The following is a 20,745-nucleotide window of genomic DNA, read 5'->3' as shown; positions in this document are numbered from 1 at the left end:
GGAATCCCTCTCGCAGCGCGTCATCCGCGGCAAGGAAACCCGCGCTCGCGTCGTGCCACGCAAATGACCATTTTTGGCAAAGTGCGACAACGGACGGGACCAAGTGGGGCGGGGGGAGGCGGGACCTGACGGGAAGACGGCGCCGCACGGCCTCCGCCGCTCCGCCCCCCCCCCCCCCCGCCCGGACCGGCGGAGCGCGGGTCGGGGTGGGGGGGGGGCGGAGCGGCGGGGAGGGGGGCGGGCGCGATCCCCCGCTCTCGTCCCGCCCCCCCCCTCCCGCGGCGGCGGCAGGTGGGAGGCTCCGCTCTGGCAAGGTGGGGTCGGTGCGCCGCGGGTTTGACGTGTGCGAGTGCACATGGTGCGGCGGGCGGGCGGATAATAAGCGAGTGGGGCCGGGGCGATGCCATTGCTCTGAGTCACGGCGGGTGCGCGGAGCTCCCGCTGGCGGTACCGGGGAGCCGCGGGGCGTAAGACCCGGTTGAGTCACCCCCGCGCCGGGAAAAGGGGCGGCCGGTGGTGGTGGTGGTGGTGGTGGCGGCGGCTGCGGTGGTGGTGGTGGTGGCGTAAAAGAAGAAGAGGGGGGGGGGGGGGCGGGGGGCGGAGGAGAACCGCTCCGCCTGCAGCCCCCGGGGCCGGGACCGCTCCGCCGGCGGGGCGAGTCTCGCCGGGCAGCGCGGAGAGAGGACATCGGCGTGCGCGCGCGCGCGCTGCCTGCTCCTGCCCGCGCGCAGGACTCTGCTCCCGCCGTGCCGCCGAGCCCTCCCGTCCCGTCCCATCCCATCGGCGCTTCGCTGCCGCCGCCTGAGCCCCTTTCATTATTGTTATTTTGTTATTTTTCTTTTTTCTCTCTTTTTTTTTTTTAACCTTTTTTCCCCTTTTCCCCCTCCAAAGCCTTTTTTTTTTTTCTTTTTTTTTTTTTCGCCTTCCGCGGCGAGCATTGGGAGGGCAAAGGGAAGAGCCGAAGAGGTCGGAAGGGAGAAGGGGGCGGGGAGACGGCGAGGGAGCGGCGGGTGTCGGTGCGGGAAGGCGGGGACGCGGCTCCCCCGGCCCGGCCTCGGACCATGTACCAGGACTACCCCGGGAACTTCGACACCTCCTCCAGAGGCAGCAGCGGCTCCCCGGGACATCCCGAGACCTACTCCAGCGGCGCAGCCCAGCAGGTAGGGCCGGGCGCTGCCCCTCTCCCCCCGCTCCCTCCGGGGGCTGCTGCCAGTCCTCCTGGCGCGGGAGTTCACCGCCACGCCCGGGGAGAGGCGCCGTCCGCGGGGGCGCAGGCAGTGCCGGGGAGCGGGCTGCCTGCGGCCGCCGTGCCGTCCCGTCCCGCCGCTCCCGGCGGGTCGCGGCCGCTTTCTTTCCCTCCCTGCCCACCCGCCCCGGAGCGAGTGCCGCGACCCTTCCGGGCGATACGGTCAGCGGAGTTCCCCTCCGGTCGGGGCCGTGGGTGCCCACCCGGGGCCGGGGGTGTCGTGGGAGGCAGCCGCCTGCCCCGAGCGGGGAGGTGCGGTAAGGAAGCGCCCGGCGGGCTGCCTCCGCCGCCCCGGCCGCAGGTAGAGCGGGGCCCGCGCTTGTCGGTAGAGGGGGCGGGCCGGGGCCAGCTCGGCAATCAAAGGGCTCCTCCGGGCAACTCCTCTCTGAGGCCGGTAACGCGAACACACGGCCGTATCTGACTCTTCCTCCTTCCTGCTTTTGTTCTCCTCGGAGCTTCTCTGTCCCTCCGTTCACCGCCCCTTCCCGGGCACTGTCCTGGGCTCGCTCGCAGCAGCCCGGGAGCCTTCCCTGGGACTTCGGGAGGTGCCGCTCGAGTTACTTTCCAGGCGCTACCGCAGCCGCCGTAAAACGTGCAGGGGGTGGCCGAAGTGGGCTCTAGCTTTTTCAAGCGTCTAAAGTGGTCTCCCCGCTTCTCCCCCCCCACCCCCAACTTCGGCTCCGCGGCGGTGACGCTATTTTTGCCTTTCCCACCGGTGAGACCAAAAGGTCGGCGGCGTGCAGCTCCGCTCTGCCCGGCTGCTCCTTCTCTTTACCGGCAGCCGCCGGCCGCTCTCCGGTTGGTGATGGCTTTTTCCCGGGGCGGGGGGGGGAGTTTCGAGGGGAGCAGCCGAAACGCTCCCCGCGCCCGCCGGCCTGGGTCCCCCCCGCAAGCTCCCGCTGCTGGGCGGCCCTTGAAGAATGGGAGATATTTCCTGTGGAAGCGACGTGACTTCACGGACCTAAAAGTCTAGTCGGGTGGTTTGAGTTTTTTTCCTTTATATTTTCTTAAGAAAACCTGTCGGAATGGCTTATATACCTACATCGACTAAATCCACCGCTTCTGGGGAAGGCATTACACAATCGGGCCAGTTATACAAACCTGGGTTATTTCATAACTTGTTTACATCAGCTTGCCCAGCCTCACTCTTTTTTTTGCTTTTTCAAAGTTGGGTTCCCCCCCCCTTCTCACAATATTAATATTTCTTGTGTGGCTTGTATGAGCGAACTGGCAGCGTAAGCACATTGCTGTCTTCGCATCAAGAAGTCATAGGATCATTAAAAAAAAAAAAAAAAAGTCCAGTCTCAAACTTTGCCAACCGTACCAGCCTGTGACATTCCTCACATTAAAGAAGTTTTACCAGAAATGACTCGCCGCCTCTCCCCGCCTGCTCCAAACGCATCTCACTGGTGCCCTCTGCGGGCTGCGGACCGAGATTTCCAGGGATTGTAGCTCGACTCTAGCTTATTCCCTGTTTTACAGTAAATGACAGGACGAGGTGGGGGAGCCGGAAGGGGGGCTGAGAGGCTGGAAACGCCCGGCAAGCTGCAAATCCTTCGCTCTGCCTTTCCTCCTCTGATTCAGCAGCTGTGCTGTATTCAAGCACTTACTGCAGGAGGTTGTGAAACTCCAGTGCAGCTTAATACTTGAGCTATCGAGGTCTGACCGATAGCTGGGTTTTCCCCTTTTTATTTTCTGGGCCTGCACGTCTTCCCCAGGCAGCTGGTGTGCGTGGTGTTTGATATGGGGGCCAGAGCCTAGTTTCTAGGGTTACTATCTGAAACGGGGCTTTAAGCAGGATGCCGGCTTAGCAAGAACGTAAATGTTTTCTTTAAGAATCCGGGAGATTTCTCAAGGCCTCATGCGTCGTCTTTCCCTTGATCCTTACAGATGTTGTAGATTAGGATGAAATGTAAGTGTTGCCTTTACCCTAGCAGTCAGGCTGTTCTGCTGATTCTGCTCTGCAGAGTCTGCAGAGTTTTATCGTTACAGAAAATACACATAGTAGGAATTTTTTCTTTAGTCTCTTTTTTCCCCAAAGAAAGAAAAGATGCATCAGTCACATGCTTAAGTGGAAACTGTCTCTGAGCCAAAACTTTGATGCTTTTTAATTCTTTTTCCCATACAACACAGCACTGGAACATTTTTCTTTTAAGTTGCGTGTCATGCTATTTTCCTAATCACTGACTTGCCATGTGGTAAACATAGACTTTAATGGGAAGAGTTTGTGTACTCTTTCAGACTGTTTGACTTCCCCCTCAGATATACCAGCACTGCGTCCAGTTTTCCTTCAAGGAGATGTTTGACATGGGAGAGCCATCAGGGGCCTTGTATTTTTTACAGGATATATCCTGTACACCCTATATTTGCTAACTGAGTAGTTGTTAAAGGTCCTCTGGGTGTTTTTTTGGTGGTTTTGTTGTTGGGTTTGGGGTTTTTTTTCCATGGCCATTGTACCTGTTTCTAGACCAGTTTCTGGTGCTGCTCAGTGCTTGCAGTTACAGATGTAAGCGAAGGTCCGGAGGGGAGCAGAGTCGCAATGGGATGTGGTATAGAAACTCCTTGTTAAGATGGAGAAGGGAACCACGGAGCCAAAGCCTAAAATGTTCCCCTGCTGCCCTTGCTCCTAAGTTGTGACCTGCTAACGTAGCTTGTCCCTGCCCATGGTAGGACTTGCTGGAGTCTCCCTCAGCTATAGATCAGGGGAGGCTCCCATCCAACTCCATATTTTTAAGGCAGAGCAGAGACTGACCTCAGTTCTTGGCACTCTTAATAACAGGACTCTTTCTGTTTGCTGTTTAGTTGTTGGGGTTTTTTAATGATACCTTCATCTGTGTGTTGCTTGGGTCAGGAGGAGAGCACTGGCTTCGTGGTTGAGCGCGTGCTGCATGTGTAGCCCTGCAGTCTGGCTGTTACCACATCTTTTCTGTAGCACTGTGAATTCCTTGTAGATAAGGACAACTGAGAGCTGGCAGACAGTTGCCTCCAGGAGCCTCTCCCAGGTCAGGAGAGGAGAGCTGTGGGTGTCCTGGGCGAAGAAATGGCAGGAGCAGGTCTGGAAGGAGGAGAAATGGGGAGGTGGGTGAGGGCGGGCGGTGCTGGGAGAGGGATTGAAGCTCTCTGAGGTGAGGAGGAACGAGGAGACCAAAGCTGGGGCTGCAGTTTGGGGAAAGATCTGGAGCTCCAAGGTGAGGAGCCTTGTGCTCAAAGGGGCTGTGCAAGGGAGGTGGCAGAGAATTCAGGGCCTGCCACTGAAACCAGCAGCGTCCCAGGGGTCAGAGCTATGGCCACCTGGCAGAGCGTGGGGGGCCAGCAGTGTTTTGGCACAGCAAAGCTGATCCAGTGCAGTGTCCTAGCAGGGAAAGCGAGATATGTGGGGAAAGCCTGACCAGTCAGGAAGCAATGCTTGTAAAACCCAGTGGTAGCCTGAGCACCCTGTATCTGAAGATGCAGCCTGTCACAGCAGCACATCCCTTAATTAGTTATCTAGGAAAAATACTGCCTTTGGAAAACACAGAATACAGGTTTTGGAGATTTTTTTTTATGATATTTTGAGGGATTAGAAAGGAAGCTGGTGACAGATGGAGCACAGCACAGACAGGGACTGCAGTCTGACTGGTCTCTTCCCTGGGTCTGCAAGCAAGCACCGTGGAGCTGCCGAGGGATGTGGCTGAACTGAGCAGCTCCCCTTCACTGTCCAGGAGATCTCCACTAGTGTTAGACGGGGGTCCTAGGTTGAATGCAGGAGTGATTGCAAGTGGAGTAGTCTCTTTATCAATAACAGGGAGCCTGATCTTTGTGTCAGACAGTTGTATCTTATGTGGCTGATTTAGTGGTGGATCTGACTCTCCTGACCTCAGACGGGAATTTTTAGCAGTTTGTTGGGTGTCTGAAGGTGGAGGCTGCAGTAAGGTGGCACTTTGCATAGCAAAGCGTCATCAAAAGATCTCAAAGTTTTGCAGCCATAGCTTTCTAGTGTCCCTGCAAAGAAGACAGGACTCTTTCTTCTCTGCTTTTTGGGTACAGGAGGGGTGGTGGCACACGTTGGTAAAGGTCACGGTAGAAGCCACTTATGGAGCTGGAAGCAGAACTTGCATCCCTTGACTTGAGCACTTGTGGTTCAACTAGTCTTGCACTTCCTCCCTTCTGCGGGGTTAAGGTCCCTTTTTGCTACAGTCATGGAGGCACCAAGGCATCCTCTCCTGTGCCATGTGGTCACAGCCTACAGCAGGCAGAGCAAAGAAGGGGATTTGCGCCCGTAAATTCCTCTGTAGTGTTGACAGTTTGCAGCTCTGGGCCTCTGTAGTTACTTGGGAGATGTCACAGAGATGGCATACACTCTGAAATGTGGCGTGTGCTGAGGCTGTGTTGGACTCGAGCTCCAGGTGCATCTCTGAGGTTCTGGCAAGGCTTTTGCCAAAGTCTTGGTGCCAGTGTCATCCTGTCTGTGTAATTCCTCCACCTGCTTAATTTGATTCACTCCTTCCTTCTCTTGTCCTTTCTTGCTAGATTTTTGAGCTGTCCAAAGCTGTAAGTCAGCATTTGTTGGTGTTCAAACTGGATCTCCTGGTCTCCAGGCATTGGCAGCTGGACTTCTTATGGCTAATACTGGTCTGAAATGCTGTAACTATCATAATGTGAAATACTATTTGCAGTAGCCTTGGTTTAACAAAGCACCTAAGGTGCTTGACTAGACACACCCAGAAAAGGAAATCTGTATTGAAGTGCTGTCCCTTATCTGGGACGCTTACCTGAGCTGAGGTCAGGCTGATGCAAGGGCTCTTGCTTCTCTGGGAAGCTAGTTTGTTGACCCAAGAATAAGCATTTTTCATGGGATCATTTCAAGGCTTACAAATCAGTGGTAGTGATTGCTGCTGGTCCTACAAGCCCTGTCCCTTGCACAGTGATTGCTGGAGCAAGGCATGTCTGTCTGTAAAACCAAGTCTAACCATCGAAAGCCTCCTGAAGGAGCTCAGCATAGACAAAAGCATTCTTTCTCCCCTGCTTCCCCCTCCGGGGACAAGTGATTGTTTTCCTTGCAGTTTAGTGCCAGCATATTATCCAAATGGATTTACCTCTGTCTGAAACAAGGTGTACATGTATTTTGGAGGAGATCATTACCTGCTGCCTTGGTTTTACTGCTGCCTTGTTTTGTCTAGACAGTGCAGAGAGCTGCAGGGAACTTGTCCGATCTGAATCCTAAGACCTATTTTATAGGCTGCTATTAAAATACATATCCTCTCACGTAACCATCCTGTGGCCGGGTTTCTCACCCTGTGTGTGCAGTGAGCGCAGAACCACTGAACGAGAAGCAAGCTGCTGTTCTTTGCTGTACCAAACCCTATGCAGACCGAGTCCAAATTTCAGGGGAATCCTTTGGTAGAAGGAGGCTTTGCTCTGCTTGGTAGTGGCATTTCAGAACTTAAGTTTCTCTTCCTTTTCTTTGGACTGGCAGAGAAGTGTTTTTCTAGAAACTCCTTAATTCCCCTTTCACTCCACGCCGGAAGGAGCGGTGGGCACAGGTGGGAGGTGGTGGCGATGGGAGGGGATGCTCGTGTAGGGGATGCTGAAGAGGCACGGGGGGTGGGGGGGATGAGAAAGGGGGCTGGGAGAGGGCAGGGCTGCTCTGGAGGGGAAGCCCCTGAGTCCAGCGCCTTCCTCGGGGGGCTGCGGCGGACAGGGGCAGCCTGGGGTGCTTCAGAGGCACTGGCAGCCCATGCCTTTGCTTTGGGTGCTGCTTTGATCCTCACTGGTGCTGCTGCTGAGGGCCTAGCTGATTTCCGAGTAACCACTTATGTTCTGCTTTCATTTATGTTTTCTCCTCTTCTCTCTCTCCCTTTTCTCCCTTGCCTTTTCTCCTAGAAATTTCGAGTAGATATGCCAGGATCAGGCAGTGCTTTCATCCCTACAATCAACGCCATCACAACTAGCCAAGACCTGCAGTGGATGGTCCAGCCCACTGTCATCACCTCCATGTCAAGCCCTTACTCTCGTTCACACCCCTACAGCCACCCCCTGCCCCCACTGTCGTCAGTGGCCGGACACACGGCCCTTCAGCGACCTGGTGTGATCAAAACCATTGGAACCACAGTGGGCCGGAGACGAAGAGACGAGCAGGTAACCATGGTGGGGAGAGTGGCTGGGGGTGCCTCGAAAGCAGGCATACAGAGATTTCCCCCCGCTGCCCTCTCTCGGGATCTCCTGGCCCCATGGGGGAGCATTGAGGTCTATCCCCTGTGCTGTACAGGTGCTGGGATTTCTCAGGGTGACATAGGGTGTAGGCTGGCAGGTGATTTTTATTGCTGCTTCCTCATCGTATGGCAAGACTTATCCAGTCTCCATCAGACACTTCACATTACTGGGCCACGTTGCGGCTTGGTTTCAAAAGCAAGTGAAACTTGAAGTTGAGCCCTGGGTTTCAGTTTGAGTGTCTCTGCTGCTCCAGGCAGAAGGGAACCTCTGAGCAAGCAGAGGAGCTTTCACGTAGGTCCTTTCCAATCTGACACCCAAATCACATCAGCTGGTGTTTTATATCTGCTCTGTGGTAGCGAGTGCTGCTCCAGTCTTGCTTTTGGGTGATACCACCAGTACCAGCCAGCATCGTGCAGGGAGGAGCAGCTTCCCTAGAGCACCTTGATTCTAGTAGCAAGAGCCTTCTGGATGTATGGTGTCTAAATCCACCTTCCCACTACAAACATGCAATTGCTTGATCTCTTTACAGCGGTGAGGTGGGGATCTCGTAAGCAAAGATTTTTCTGCTCCCAACCCAGTGGCATTTTCATAGCTGGGATGGGGTGGCTTGTACCACTGTTGCCCTGTGCTCAGCCTCCTGATGGGATTATTGAGCCAGACCCCTGGATCCTGTGCTGGGGCAGGGCAGTAGACTAGATGCAGGCATCTCATCTTCTGGAAATCCTTTCAGCCCTGTCAGTCTCTTCTTAGTAAGATACAGCCTTCTCCAGGGCTGTCTGGTGAATAGCTATCCACAGTGCTAGGCTGACTTTTAAAAAAAAAAAAAAAAAAAAAAAAAAATCTGAATAATCTAGAACTGCCTGAGATGTTCCCAAGCAGCAGTTGTGGGGGTCACTGCAAAGCAGTGTAATGAGATGCACTGCGCACCCTCAGTACACAAGCACACGCTATTGCATGAAGTCTGTTTCTAATAAGACTCACCAGCTCCACTTTTACTTCCACGTCATCTGTTTTGATTCACAGTCTGATTATTTTATGTGGAGTTGCTGTCTGCTTTAGACCTAAGAGGCAGGGAAGGGGTTAAAATCTCTTGTCCAGAGTGAGCCACACCTCTGTGCAAGGAGCTGGTATGGGTGCACTGGGGACCTGGTTTTGGGAGGAGGGATGGGGCAGCCATGGTGGTTCAGGTATGTGCCAGCCCATTCCACCAGCCGGAGCTACCTCCCAGTTCCCTGCATGCAGGGCTGGTGTCCAAAGCCAGGGAAGCTCTCATGAGAACTGGGGGAATAATTAGCAACAACTAATTTGTTTGACAAATGCTGCCTCTGTGTTCACAAATTGGCCGTGAAGAGATCGCCATATTCTCCGCTTTATTTGTTGTTCAGAGTTATTTGCTGAAGGATGCCTGCCAAGCAATTCCTGGCCTGTGGCTTGTTTGCAAGCCGTTCATTGTGGGTCATTCAAAGCCAAGTCCTTTTGATTAGACACGTGCTAAGGCAGTTCCTGGGTGCTTTACTGTGGCTTTTTGGCTCAGGTTTCTGCTGTTGGTGCTTTGAACACCACATCGGAGTGCCTTTTTGGAAAACATTGTGTAACGCTTTACGAAAAGGGCCTGTTTTGATGAACATTTCTGCCAGCGAATGCATGTATTGGGCTTGGACAAGGTACAGATAATGCATACAGCAGGGGCACGAAAAGTGCCAAATCCAACCGCTTTCAAACAAATCCAGCAACCGCTGACAGAATACTCCTTTTAAGACCTGGTATAATGTTAAGCACGTCCAGATTAAGGGCTTCAGCCCCATCTATAAGGTTTTTGCAAAGCATAGCCTCCGAGACAGATTATTTAAAAATGACTGAAGGCCCTGGGAGGAGAAGTTTTGGTCCTAGCATATTTCAGTGAGGTCTGTGCTTCTAAAGCATGAGAGGGCTCTGGAAAACTGTACGCAGAGGCCCCAAGTCAGCACAGAATCTGTGTGCATTACGCTTTGCCATACTGCAGATACTTGTGTGCAAATACATTTTTACCCTGTACACATATGGACTGGAAAGTGAGCAAGCAGACCTGTAGCGGGGAGAGTGGTGCCTGTGGGGGCTCCTTACTGGGGTGAATACGCCAAAGCCCTGCCGGTTGCTGCCCAGCAGGGTGGAGGTATCCCCTACCCCAAGATGGAGTGTTCTGATCTGCTGATGGAAAAGCTTTCAGGCCCAAAACCTGTGTCCTGAAGTCCTAGAAGTGCTTGTGTTGCTCAGTGTGCATCTGGGGGCTCACACTGCATGCGGGTGAAATTGCAGGCAGGGACTGGATGCCCCCCCGCCCCCCAAAAAAAGCAGAACCGAGCGAGGGGAATGCCCAGAGGCTGAAGCAAACTCCTCGAAACTGCAAAGATCAAAATTAAGGAAATAAAGCGAACCAAAACAAACAGAATGAGGTTAGAGTAACACTAAAAAGAAAAGATAGTAAAAGGGTGAATGTCTCATTTGTGATTTTGACAGCCCATGAAGATACTAAAACTGAAAGCTTTTATGAAAAGGTTTTTCTTTCCATTCTTTGCTGGCACTACATGACATCTGACACCTGTTTTGCAGGGTGCTCATTTCACTTTTGGTTGCAGTCACCAGGCCAAAGCCCCAGCAGCACACACTGGCCCAGTGAGGCCAGAGTGCAGGCACGAGGTTGGTCTGCAGTGGAGGAAGATGCATGGCCAAGCGTGTGCTGTGAATCCCCACGGTGATCTCTTGTCACCAGCTTTTGCATGCTGTGTGCTGCAGCAGTGAGCCGGACCGCACTGGCCCTCTTCATGCGCTGCTGTACCAGCTGCCCGGCCTTGGCAGTGGTGCAAGCCTATCTGCCGCTGCTGGGATATGTAAAACCTCTTCCCAAAACCCAAAAGCTAGGCCTGACTTGACCAGATTTTGTGGGCTCCTGCTTACTTCCTCTGGTTTTGCAAGTGTCGCTCCATGGGTTTCTATGGAATTGTTCCTGATTTACATCAGTGAGGATGTCAGCTGGCCTCAGGAAGCCCTTGATATCACTGGAGCCTTGCCTGCTGATGCAAGAAACACAGTGCGTTATCTCACTGAGTGCTTGAAAATCTGAGGTCAGATTTTTGGGTGGTATAAATCACTGTTGCTTCAGGGACTTTATGGGAGCTCTACTGGTTTCCCTGTCTCCCCCTCCACCCCATCCCCGACCTTCAAGCTAAAAACTATCTTTGTGTGGGAAGCAGCAGATATTTCCTTTCAAGAAAGAGGCACTTACAACATCGTGCTCTGGTTTTGCTTAATGTACCACCCAAGTTGTGAAACAATCAGAGCATCTTTTATCTGTTTGGCCTTGGTGCAGATTCACTGTCCTCTTACACAATCTTCCTCCTGCTCCCCGCTCCATCTTCTCCTCACCCTTCTGCTAAGACCCAGTGCAGGAAGAGATACTGTGTGCTTTCATCTTCTGCTGACATCAGTGAAGAGGGGGAGTGCTCAGCATCCTGCTGGATCAGGCCTTTTTCCTTTGCGTTGCGGTTAAATCCTCACAAACTTCAAGGAATGCCTTGCTCAGATCTGATTGTGGGTTTTCTTGGCACTTGCCCACAGCTGTCACCCGAGGAAGAAGAGAAGCGAAGGATCCGGAGAGAGAGGAACAAGCTGGCAGCTGCTAAGTGTCGTAACAGGCGTCGAGAGCTAACAGAAAAACTCCAGGCGGTATGTGCTCTGCATAGATTTCTCCTTCCTTGTCGCCCTCCCTTTGGACCAGCTCAAAGGGCATTGCTCTCCCTCCACTAGCATGTTCAAGGAAGATGCTACAAAACACATGCTGCCTTCCCCTTCCAAGGCCACTGAGTGGCGTTGCTCCTACAATAACGGTGGTGAGGGCTCAGGCCTGGAGCTCAGGAGCCTAAATTCCCTTTGCTGACTGCCCAAAATGTCCTAGGACCTCTCTTCCCTTCTAGCCTCCCAACTAGCATTAGTCTCCCTACCTCTGGTCTCCCTCCATAAGTGGAAATAAAGATGCTCTGTGCCTCAAAGGCAAGCTTTAAGGACAAAAGCACCAAAGACAGTAGGATCATCTGAAAGCAGTAGAAAACGAGGCAGATGTTATGTGTACCATCAGAGCTATGTCCTTTAGGCTAACCTTTCTTGGGTGGGGGTAACTGTTTTCCTGCACAAAGGAAGCATTGCAGAGATGTGTGGTCTGTTGCCACAGGGGAAAAAACTAGTTAAGCTGGAGAAGGTAGGGATGAGCACAAGAACCATGGGGTGGGTGTCATGGTTTAACCTCAACCAGAAACTAAGCACCACACAGCTACTCAATCACTTCCCCCCCAACCTGGTGGAATGGGGGAGAGAATCAGAAAAAAAAAAAAGTAAAACTCGTTGGTTGAGATAGGAATGGTTTAATAGAACAGAAAGGAAGAAAGTAATAATGATAATAATAACAATAATAAGATAATAATAATAATAATAAAAGAATTGGAATATACAAAACAAGTGATACACAATGCAATTGCTCACTACTCACTGACTGATGTCCAGTTAGTTCCCCAGTAGTGATTCCCCCACCCCAGCCAGCTCCCCCCACTTTAGTGGGCATGGCATCACATGGTATGGAATACCCCTTTGGCCAGTTTGGGTCAGCTGTCCTGGCTGTGTCCCCTCCCAACTTCTTGTGCCCCTCCAGCCTTCTTGCTGGCTGGACATGGGAAGCTGAAAAATCCTTGACTTAGTCTAAACACTACTTAGCAACAACTGAAAACATCAGTGTGTCATCAACATTATTCTCATACTAAATCCAAAACATAACACTATACCAGCTACTAGAAAGAAAATTAACTCTATCCCAGCTGAAACCAGGACAGTGGGTAAGAGATGAGCTAAAGAGGAAGTAAGGATGGGTTGTGTTGAAAGAGGCTGGAGGGAAGGCTCCAGCACTCCTGCTCAAGAACCAGCCTGGGCCTGGTTTTATTCGATGATCTTATTAACAAGCACAGCAGTAGCAGTGAAAGTGCACCAGTGAAATGTGCTGCTGACTCAAATTCAGGAGATATTCTCAGTGTAGGGGAGGCAGGACATCCTATAGGAAGAATTTAAGGATTGTCATGACTAAAGTAATAGAAGTGAGAGGAGTGCAAAGTGAGAGGTCATATCTTGAAGGACTGAGGGCGAGATCTTTGTGAAATGGTGAGCTCCTCATACAGGCAGGTACTAATTGCTCACAGATTGACTATGAGCCATCAGTGTGATGTGCCCATGGGAAATGTAAATGTATTAATACTAGGGTGCATCAAGGGATGATCCAGTGGAGATGAAAGTGTTAGTCCTTTGTGCAAGAGTCAGGCAAGTGTAAGACCTAATCTGGAATATGCACTAGAGAAAGAAAATGGAAACAGTTTAGAGATTGCTGTACACTACCTCTGTCTAAGTGAAAAACACAAAAAACAATGGGAGGAGATCAGAGTCCTCTCTGCTAAGGTGTCTGTCAGGCAGACAGCAAGGGAGAGGAGTGCAGTCACAGGCCAAGACAGAGTGGTAGAAGCTGGCCGTGACAAAACTAAGGTGAGTTCATGAGAAGACTATTCATAATCCTCAGGTTGGTGAAGTTTGGGAATAGCTTACTGGTAGACACATGAAACACAAGATGCTTGGCTGGTGATGACCTGGTGCCTGCTTGGCTCATGAAGAGTCTGGGGTGTATCTGCCCATGCCAGATGGGAACTCGACTTGATGGCCATGTTCCAGGTGAGAAGCGGTTCCAGAGCCTCTGATAATTTAGTCACTCCCCTTTTGTCTGCAGGAAACTGAAGTGCTGGAGGAGGAGAAGTCAGTGCTGCAAAAGGAGATCGCTGAGCTCCAGAAGGAGAAGGAGAAGCTGGAGTTTATGCTGGTGGCTCACAGCCCTGTATGCAAAATCAGCCCTGAGGAACGTCGGAGCCCACCATCCAGCAGCCTCCAGAGCGTTCGGACTGGAGCAAGCGGAGCGGTGGTGGTGAAGCAGGAGCCTGTGGAGGAAGAGATTCCATCTTCCTCTTTGGTCCTTGACAAAGCCCAGAGGTCTGTCATTAAGCCCATCAGCATTGCTGGAGGTTTTTATGGGGAGGAGGCACTCAACACTCCCATCGTGGTGACCTCAACACCAGCCATCACTCCTGGCTCCTCCAACTTGGTGTTCACCTACCCCAACGTGTTGGATCAGGAGTCTCCTCTCTCACCATCCGAGTCCTGCTCCAAAGCTCACCGGAGGAGCAGCAGCAGCGGTGACCAGTCATCGGATTCCTTGAACTCTCCCACCTTGCTGGCATTGTAATCCCCCTGCAGCCCTCCATTTTGCCAGTGTGTCACACCCCCCGCCCCCAGCACCATGGGGGGACCCCCCTCCATGGGATTAGAGACAGGCACAGGATCGTTCAAGCACAAGGGCAGCAAGAACAAGGATGGGGAAGTGCTGCAGCTCCAGGAAGGAGAGTGAGGACCAACGCCAGCTCCCTGGAGGCATGAAAAGGCAAGAGTGGGACTGGTGCACCAGGACTGTTCGGAGAGGGTGATGTCCCCTCTGTAGAGACTGCCTATGGAAACCTCTTCATGGCTGTAGTGGACTTGGGGAGCACTCCTGGCCAGGAATGAAGGCGAGCTGCAGACAGTTGCTAGTTGTCCCTTTCCTTTGTGAATTGATCTGATCAGTTGTGCTCTGTGCTTAGATCATTCTGGTTAGTTGATCTTACAACTTCTCTTTTCCCTATCTCTCTTTCTGTGCTTATCATTTCCAATGTTGTCGATCCCATGACATTTCATCCAGTTGCTCTGAACTGTAAAGGCTTGTTAGGATATTTCCTCTTGGGACAGACTGTGGGAAACATGTAGGGTGGCCCAGGCAGGAGGGGGATGGCTGTGAGGTCCAGGAGAGGGGGGACCAAGAGGAGCCCAAGGACTTGGCAGCATAGGCAGAACTCTTAACTCTGACCTGGGGCACAGAGACAGCGAACAGAGGCAGCAGGAGGCTCATGCAGAAGCCTTTCTTTTTTAAAATGTAGATACATTTATCCCCTTGGGGTCCTCAAAAAACAAGTTAGCATCTCAGGGCCAAAGTGGCATCAGAAAAGCTGCTGGGCTGGCACTTACCAGTGTCTTTGGCAGGGTTTTACCCCAGTTTGGTGCATATCAAATCTGCTGCTTGTTTACTTTTCCTGGATTGCCCGCTGTGTAGGGAGTGTTACGTCTTCCTCCCCATTGGGGCTCCTGACTCAGAGGCTGATCTCTTCCTGTTAGTTAATCCTCCCCTCCCCTTGGCCATATTTGCGGAACATGTTACCGAAAAAGAGGTGGTACCACGTGCCTGTAAATCTAGGATGGAGACTGGCAGTGGGTAAGGAGGTGAAACTAGCTGGCTGTACCCTTGCTGACTTTTTCATTATTGGGAAACAAAGCAGTGCACATCCACCGGCTGATACTAGCAGGTGTTGTTTGCTCAGAGATTCCAAATTTCGGAGGCTGGGGGGAAGGCAATGATCCAGCCTCCAGCACAGGACAGGCCACAGGGTTCTTCTGACCAGGCAAGAATGGCATGGTTGAAGTGATGACCTGTTTGAACTAGAACAGAGCTTCTGATAACCTCTGGTTATCAATGACAAATTGACAGCAGAGGAAAACGATTACCATTATTTGCACCTCGGTCTTTGGCCTCTGTTTTTTTTTGCATTGTAATTGATCTAGGTTTTTTGAGGTTGATTGGCCTGAAGACAAAAAACAAATCAGAGGACTGTTTCCCTAAGCCCTGGGTCCTTGTCTTCTCCAACCTGTGGGCTTGGCTGCTACTATTAAGTGCTTACAGAGGGCACGAGCTCTCTAGTGCTGATGTTCACTACTGAAAACAGTAATGTGTGTAACCTATTCCCACCTGGAGCCAAGCTCAATTGCTGTTGATGTCAAGGCACTGACAAACCATGACCGTGTGCGCACTAGGATTGCCCAGCTTGCCAGCTAAGCCACTTAGGGGACAACTTTTTGGTCCTGACTGTTGAAGCTGCAGTGGCAGCTATTTATTTTGTTGTGAGATTTTCTTATGCTTTTTTATATACATTTTTTTTTTTAATCAACTGAAACCAGGGTATTTCTTGGTCAGGCTGGACCTGGAGAAATGCTATATATGATTATAGGGCCACTCCTGTGAGATGCTAAACTGCTGCAGTCCCCTCCAACTCCACTGGGAATGAATAGGGTTCAGTCTTGTGGAACTGGACCTTTACTCAGCAGGGCTGACTTCCCTCAAACCCTGGCCACTGCCCATTCCTTGAGTCATTTCAAAGGGACACTACTTTAGCTCTAAAGGTAGGCTTTGCTTTTTATTATTACTATTATTGTTAAACCCAGGTATTTACCAAACCTGCCAGAAATAGAAAGATACAAGTGATCTTTTTTGCATCGTAAAGCTGATTGTGATTCAGGCTTTTACGTTATTGCTTTAACACTTCCATCTTTATACCAGTGCTAGGGGTTTCAAATTGAGCTTACACAATAAGTAAAATTGATAAAGGAGTTCTCTTGTCCTTACATGAACATCAAAACTTTCTTTTTAATAAAGTAGACCTTAAGCTTCCTGTAGTTAGCACAGAGGATCCTGTTTTCGTAGGATTTTATGTAGATTATATCACTTCAGGTATACCGCTGCTTCTCTAAGTGTCTCCATTTTGCCAGATGCTTGTTTGGGGCAGTCTGGATTGAGGATCTAAAACTGTTCAATAAAATGTCTCTGCGTGTCATTTCCACCCATTTTTGAGCAAAAATGCAACTTTGGCAAATGGTGAAACCTAAAGCAATGCAGCTACTTTTGAGGGCAGCTGACCAGGATCCATGTCTCCTGGGAGATCAGGAGCATTCCTGCTAGGGGTTTCAGGAAGTCAGGTGCCTCCTTAAACCCCACTAAGCCTAACTGCTAGTGGAACAACAGAAAACTACTTTTGCTTACTGAATTGTTACCAAAAGGAGCTGCAGCTGGCCCTTGCCCACTGCCTGCTGCCTTGTCATTGACCTTCTCAGAGACAGAAGGATCCTCTTTTCTGTCCTGTGATACTGATGGGAGCCATGTGAAACTACCCAGAAAAGAGGATTATATTCTACTATATGGAAAAAGCCCTGAATACCTTGTGCCTGCCTGTTTTGTCCCTCAAATCTCTCAGAGGACGTCTGTGTTGGGATCGCTGGTCTCCTGCCTTCTCTATTTTGTGGATCAGCCTTACTTTTGTTTAGTTTCTGGCAGCCAGGTACAACTTGAGCTCTGCTGCTGTTTCAGTCTGGCCCTGCATTCTTCTTTTCAGGTTTACTGGTGTGCTTTTTGGGAATTGATTATCTTCCCCATCCCCAAAATGGTATTTTCCATGACTACCTTTCCTGCTGATTCCTAAATGTAGTTACTGTGTGTTCTGCAGGTAATGGTGATGTGGGAGCTATTGTAACTAGTGTCTGACCACGAGTTTTGTCAATAGAAAAAAGCCCAGGGAATTTCAGCTGGTATTGGGTCAACCCCCTAGGGACTGGCCCAACAAAGCCTCTAATAACATCTTAAATTAATCAATGGCAAGCTGGGAGGAGCAGTAGCAGCTGCATTGAAGGAAACATTCAGCTTACAGGTGATGTTTGCCATTCCAGTTTTGCCCTCATTCCTCCTTCCCAGTTGTGGCATTGCCTTCATCCATTCCTTTCTCATAGGTGTGGAGACTGGGTAAGTCTCAAACTGCTTATGGTGTGATGGGATTTGGGACCAACATGCTGGGGACAGTAGCTCTCTGTTGTGTTTTTATAATTATTATTTAAATGACCTATTTAGTTCATCTGAACCTTTAATTTTGCTGCTTACTGTATGCAGGATCCACCTGGCCTTCATCCTAAATGAAAAGAAAAAACAAAATGAAAACAAACCTAAGACATCCCTCTCCTCCCTGGTATCTTCTTATTTATTGGCAGGCAGCCGTCTTGTGCCTGTTCCAGCAGATCTGCCTGCCATTAATTTAACATCCTCCCAACTCACATTCCTGGTGTTTGGTTGTTGCTTCTTTCTTTTTTTTCTTTTTGTTGTTGTTGGTTTTTTTTTCATTCTAAAACAGACTTCTGAAATGTAAGAAATCTTATTATTATGACACTTAGAAGTTCATTTTCATTAGGAAGGCCAAGTCAAACATTTTAAGAGGTGGGGGGAACAATCTACATTTTATTTCTTATTTATTTATCATGTTTACATCTTTTTTTCTGTTCAAGACTTGGATATAATAAAGAAAGCATTAAAAATTTTCCAATCTTTTTTTAGGCTAATAATTTTTTTCGATTCTTTAAATAAAAGATTCTGGGGTTTGTTGTTGTCTGTATAAAATGTAAAAAGAGATATGTTTCTAAAGATGCATTATCATTCCTCTGTGAACAGTAGGTGGAGTTGAGGACAAATCTCAGAATACAAGATAATAATAAAATCCCATCCTGTTTTACTTAATTGTTCCCCTCCTATCCTGTATGATTAAAGGGTTATTCCACTTTCTTGTTTGTGGTTACTTGATATTAAAACCATATTAAAATGTGTAGAAAATAGGTATCCAATTGTTTTTGCTCAGTGAGAGGATAAACTGTTGTATATATCTTGATATACTGTGTAGTTCAAAGTAACATCGATAAGGGATAGTGCATCTTTATTAGAGCGATAAGTTACTAGTGTCACTAAAGTCTACTTTAAGATTCTCAGATACAGAAAGGGCCTGATTCTGATTCCACTCTCCTGGGAGCAAATTGGAAACATCAGTAGCATTTTGCTGCTGCAAAGCAGGTGTCAGAGGTGGAATCAAGCCTCAGTGATTAATAGGTGACCATGAGGATTATTGAAGGTTTGGGGGCACCATTATCTTTTTTCCTCGAAAGTTTAGATCATGGTTTTTCTTTTTTTTGTCTTCAGTGAAGTAGTTTCTGTCAAGGAGGTTCTTAAAGGTGACTGCTGAATTGGGACCCTTCCTTGGTCATTGTGATCTTGATATCGTTCTTGCAGTCCTGGAGAATCTCAGCTCTGAGGCATTCTCTCTGGTGTTGTCTCTTTTCTGTTCTTGTTATTTTACTGAATTACAGGCCTACAGTATTTGCACTAAAACAAAAAGCTTGTTAGAGAAAGCTTGCTGCTATGAAAGAAAGAACATATTAAAATGGTTTTGCTTTTACAATTTTAACTGAATAGCATTTTGTAGAATAAAATCAATTTAGACTGAAAAGAAAAAATGACTTCTCTTTTTTCCTCTGGACCTTCCCCCTCACTCCCTCACCCCCTTTCTTTTCCTCCCATTCCTCGGTGGTGTGATGTTCCCCCCCTTCTCCTTTGGTGCTCAGTTGTAATGATTGGCTGTATTGTTGACTACGCTGCTGAGAGTTATGACACTTGTAAATCTTGTTTTAATGACATTGTGGACACTTTTGTATAGCAAGAGCTAACTGGAGTTCTTCTCTCTGTTAACTGAAGTCATTAAAAAGCTCCCTTTGCCATGAACAATTAAAAGCTCACATGTTCCTTCAATATGAACAAATGGGTACACCATTGCCAGGTGCCTGGTTGTAGCACATTTCAGGGCTTCTTTCATTAGAGCAGCTGCAATCCAGACAGCTGTTAGCTGCAACAATGGTAAATGGGGCAGAGGCTAGCAGAGCAGACCACCTGGGCTAAAAGGCAAATAATGCATTAATCCTTTCATCTTGGCTTCAAAAAGAAAGGGATGAAGCTGGAAAATACATGCTGAGGTGACTTTTCTTTTTTTTTTTTTAATCCACATTCTCAGCCAGAAGGACTCAAAGCTTCTGCTCTGAAAACATGGAGTGGAGAGCATGGTTGGTTCACTGGTAGTAAGGAGGAGGTTAAGATGGGATTCTCTTGCTCACCTGGGAAAAGCTGCAGTCTCTGGGGTGAAAGGAACCCAGGTACAACAGGTTAGTAGTGGAGGATGTCATATTCAAATTAAAAAAGGAATGGTGGGAGGGAGGAGATGTTAGGTGAGTCATGGCTAGCCAAGCTGGCACCAGGCCAAGCTGCTCCTTACTCATGGGTTTCTTTAAAAGTAATGTCTGCTCTGGCTTCCTGCTGGTCCCTGTCCCTCACTCATTTCTCCCCCCGCCCCCCTTTTTTTAACCCCTGTGTTCTCACAGTGCCATGGTGAAGGAGATCAGAGATGTTGGAGTAAGTTACGTGGCTGATGTAGGAAAATATTTGTGAAGTCATGGGGAATGCTGAAGGTATCAGTTACCAGAACGGGGAATACATGCACATGCCTGTGTGAAGTGAGCTCAGCGGTCAGGAATCCGTATTGCAGAAAAGCTGACACGAGGTCACCATAGGAGGGTCTTGGCTGTAGAGCTGGAGCCAGCCTTAGGGTGCCCCATGGGGTCAAGGATGACACAAGGGGTGAGGGAGAGCCTTTGGGAGGCTTTTTCTAAATGTACTTGTCCTGGTGGGGCTAAAAGAAAAAGTAGTTATTCTGGGAGGCATGGCAATTATAACCAAATATGCTGAAGGACCCAAAAGCATCATCTCTTAATATCTACCTCCAAGGGCCTCAGGCATGGGGGAGTCCCCATTTGATCTCCTACTGCACACAAGCTTTCTCTAAGGGGAGTGCCTCCAGAATTTCCTGCCTCATGAAGGGCTTTCCCATGACGCTGGTGCACAGAGGCATCCAGCCTCTATTTTTGTCAAACTGGGTTCTTTGGCAGTGTATCCCCCCTCTGCCCCCTCTCCAAAAAAGGCTAACAGGAGGATACATTCTTGCTTGCCTCCTGCCAATCTGAAGTGCTCCCTAAGCTCCTGTTTGCTGACAGAACCCTTCGAAAAGGCTTAATGTTGCTTTTCTGCAAATGTTGGTTGCAAGGCTAGGCCTCCCACCTGATTTCTTCCCAGCACTGGCTGGTTGCAACTGCCTTTTATCATCATTAGCTTGCAGACACTGAAATGCCCATAGCAGTTACTATAATTTGGTTTTGAAGGATGAAATTACACAGCAGAGCAAACTGTTTTCCACCAGTCTTCTAGCTGTGGGAGGCCAAATTCTACCACATTGACATGGAAATCGTGTTTTTCCCGACATCCTCATCTTGGTTTAGATCTCCACTTCACATAGGGAATTTCCCCTCCTTCTGAAACAGGCTCACCCTCCCTCCGCCCTGTGATGCCCAGACCTCACACAAGTGAGGGATCTGTGTGTTTCTATGGGGCAGGCAGTTGTGCTGGAAGAGAGATCACCCATTCCTTTTGCAAAGAAAGGATGTGAGGGGCATCTGCACCAAAAACTCTTCCATCAAGATCA

At 49.6% G+C, this 20,745-nt stretch overlaps 1 protein-coding gene across 1 annotated transcript; it reads left to right on the top strand.

The window, feature by feature from the left end:
- Window positions 1-411: 411 nt before the first annotated feature.
- Window positions 412-18,938, top strand: FOSL2 (FOS like 2, AP-1 transcription factor subunit). Its single transcript, XM_075042883.1, has 4 exons — window positions 412-1,160; window positions 7,109-7,363; window positions 11,033-11,140; window positions 13,230-18,938. Exons 1-4 carry the CDS (start codon window positions 1,062-1,064, stop codon window positions 13,737-13,739), a joined length of 972 nt encoding a protein of 323 aa, XP_074898984.1. The 5' UTR covers window positions 412-1,061; the 3' UTR covers window positions 13,740-18,938.
- Window positions 18,939-20,745: the final 1,807 nt, after the last annotated feature.

This window comes from Buteo buteo, chromosome 12 (genome assembly GCF_964188355.1).
Source record: "Buteo buteo chromosome 12, bButBut1.hap1.1, whole genome shotgun sequence".
Lineage (NCBI taxonomy): Eukaryota > Metazoa > Chordata > Aves > Accipitriformes > Accipitridae > Buteo > Buteo buteo.
Note: the sequence above shows the minus strand (reverse complement) of the source record. Positions and strands in the feature narration are given on the sequence as shown.

Coding starts and splice junctions, on each gene's coding strand:
- FOSL2 (XM_075042883.1), top strand. CDS start 1,062: ATGTACCAGGACTACCCCGGGAACTTCGACACCTCCTCCAGAGGCAGC. Junction 1,161..7,108: donor CCAGCGGCGCAGCCCAGCAG/GTAGGGCCGGGC, acceptor CTTTTCTCCTAG/AAATTTCGAGTAGATATGCC. Junction 7,364..11,032: donor GGAGACGAAGAGACGAGCAG/GTAACCATGGTG, acceptor ACTTGCCCACAG/CTGTCACCCGAGGAAGAAGA.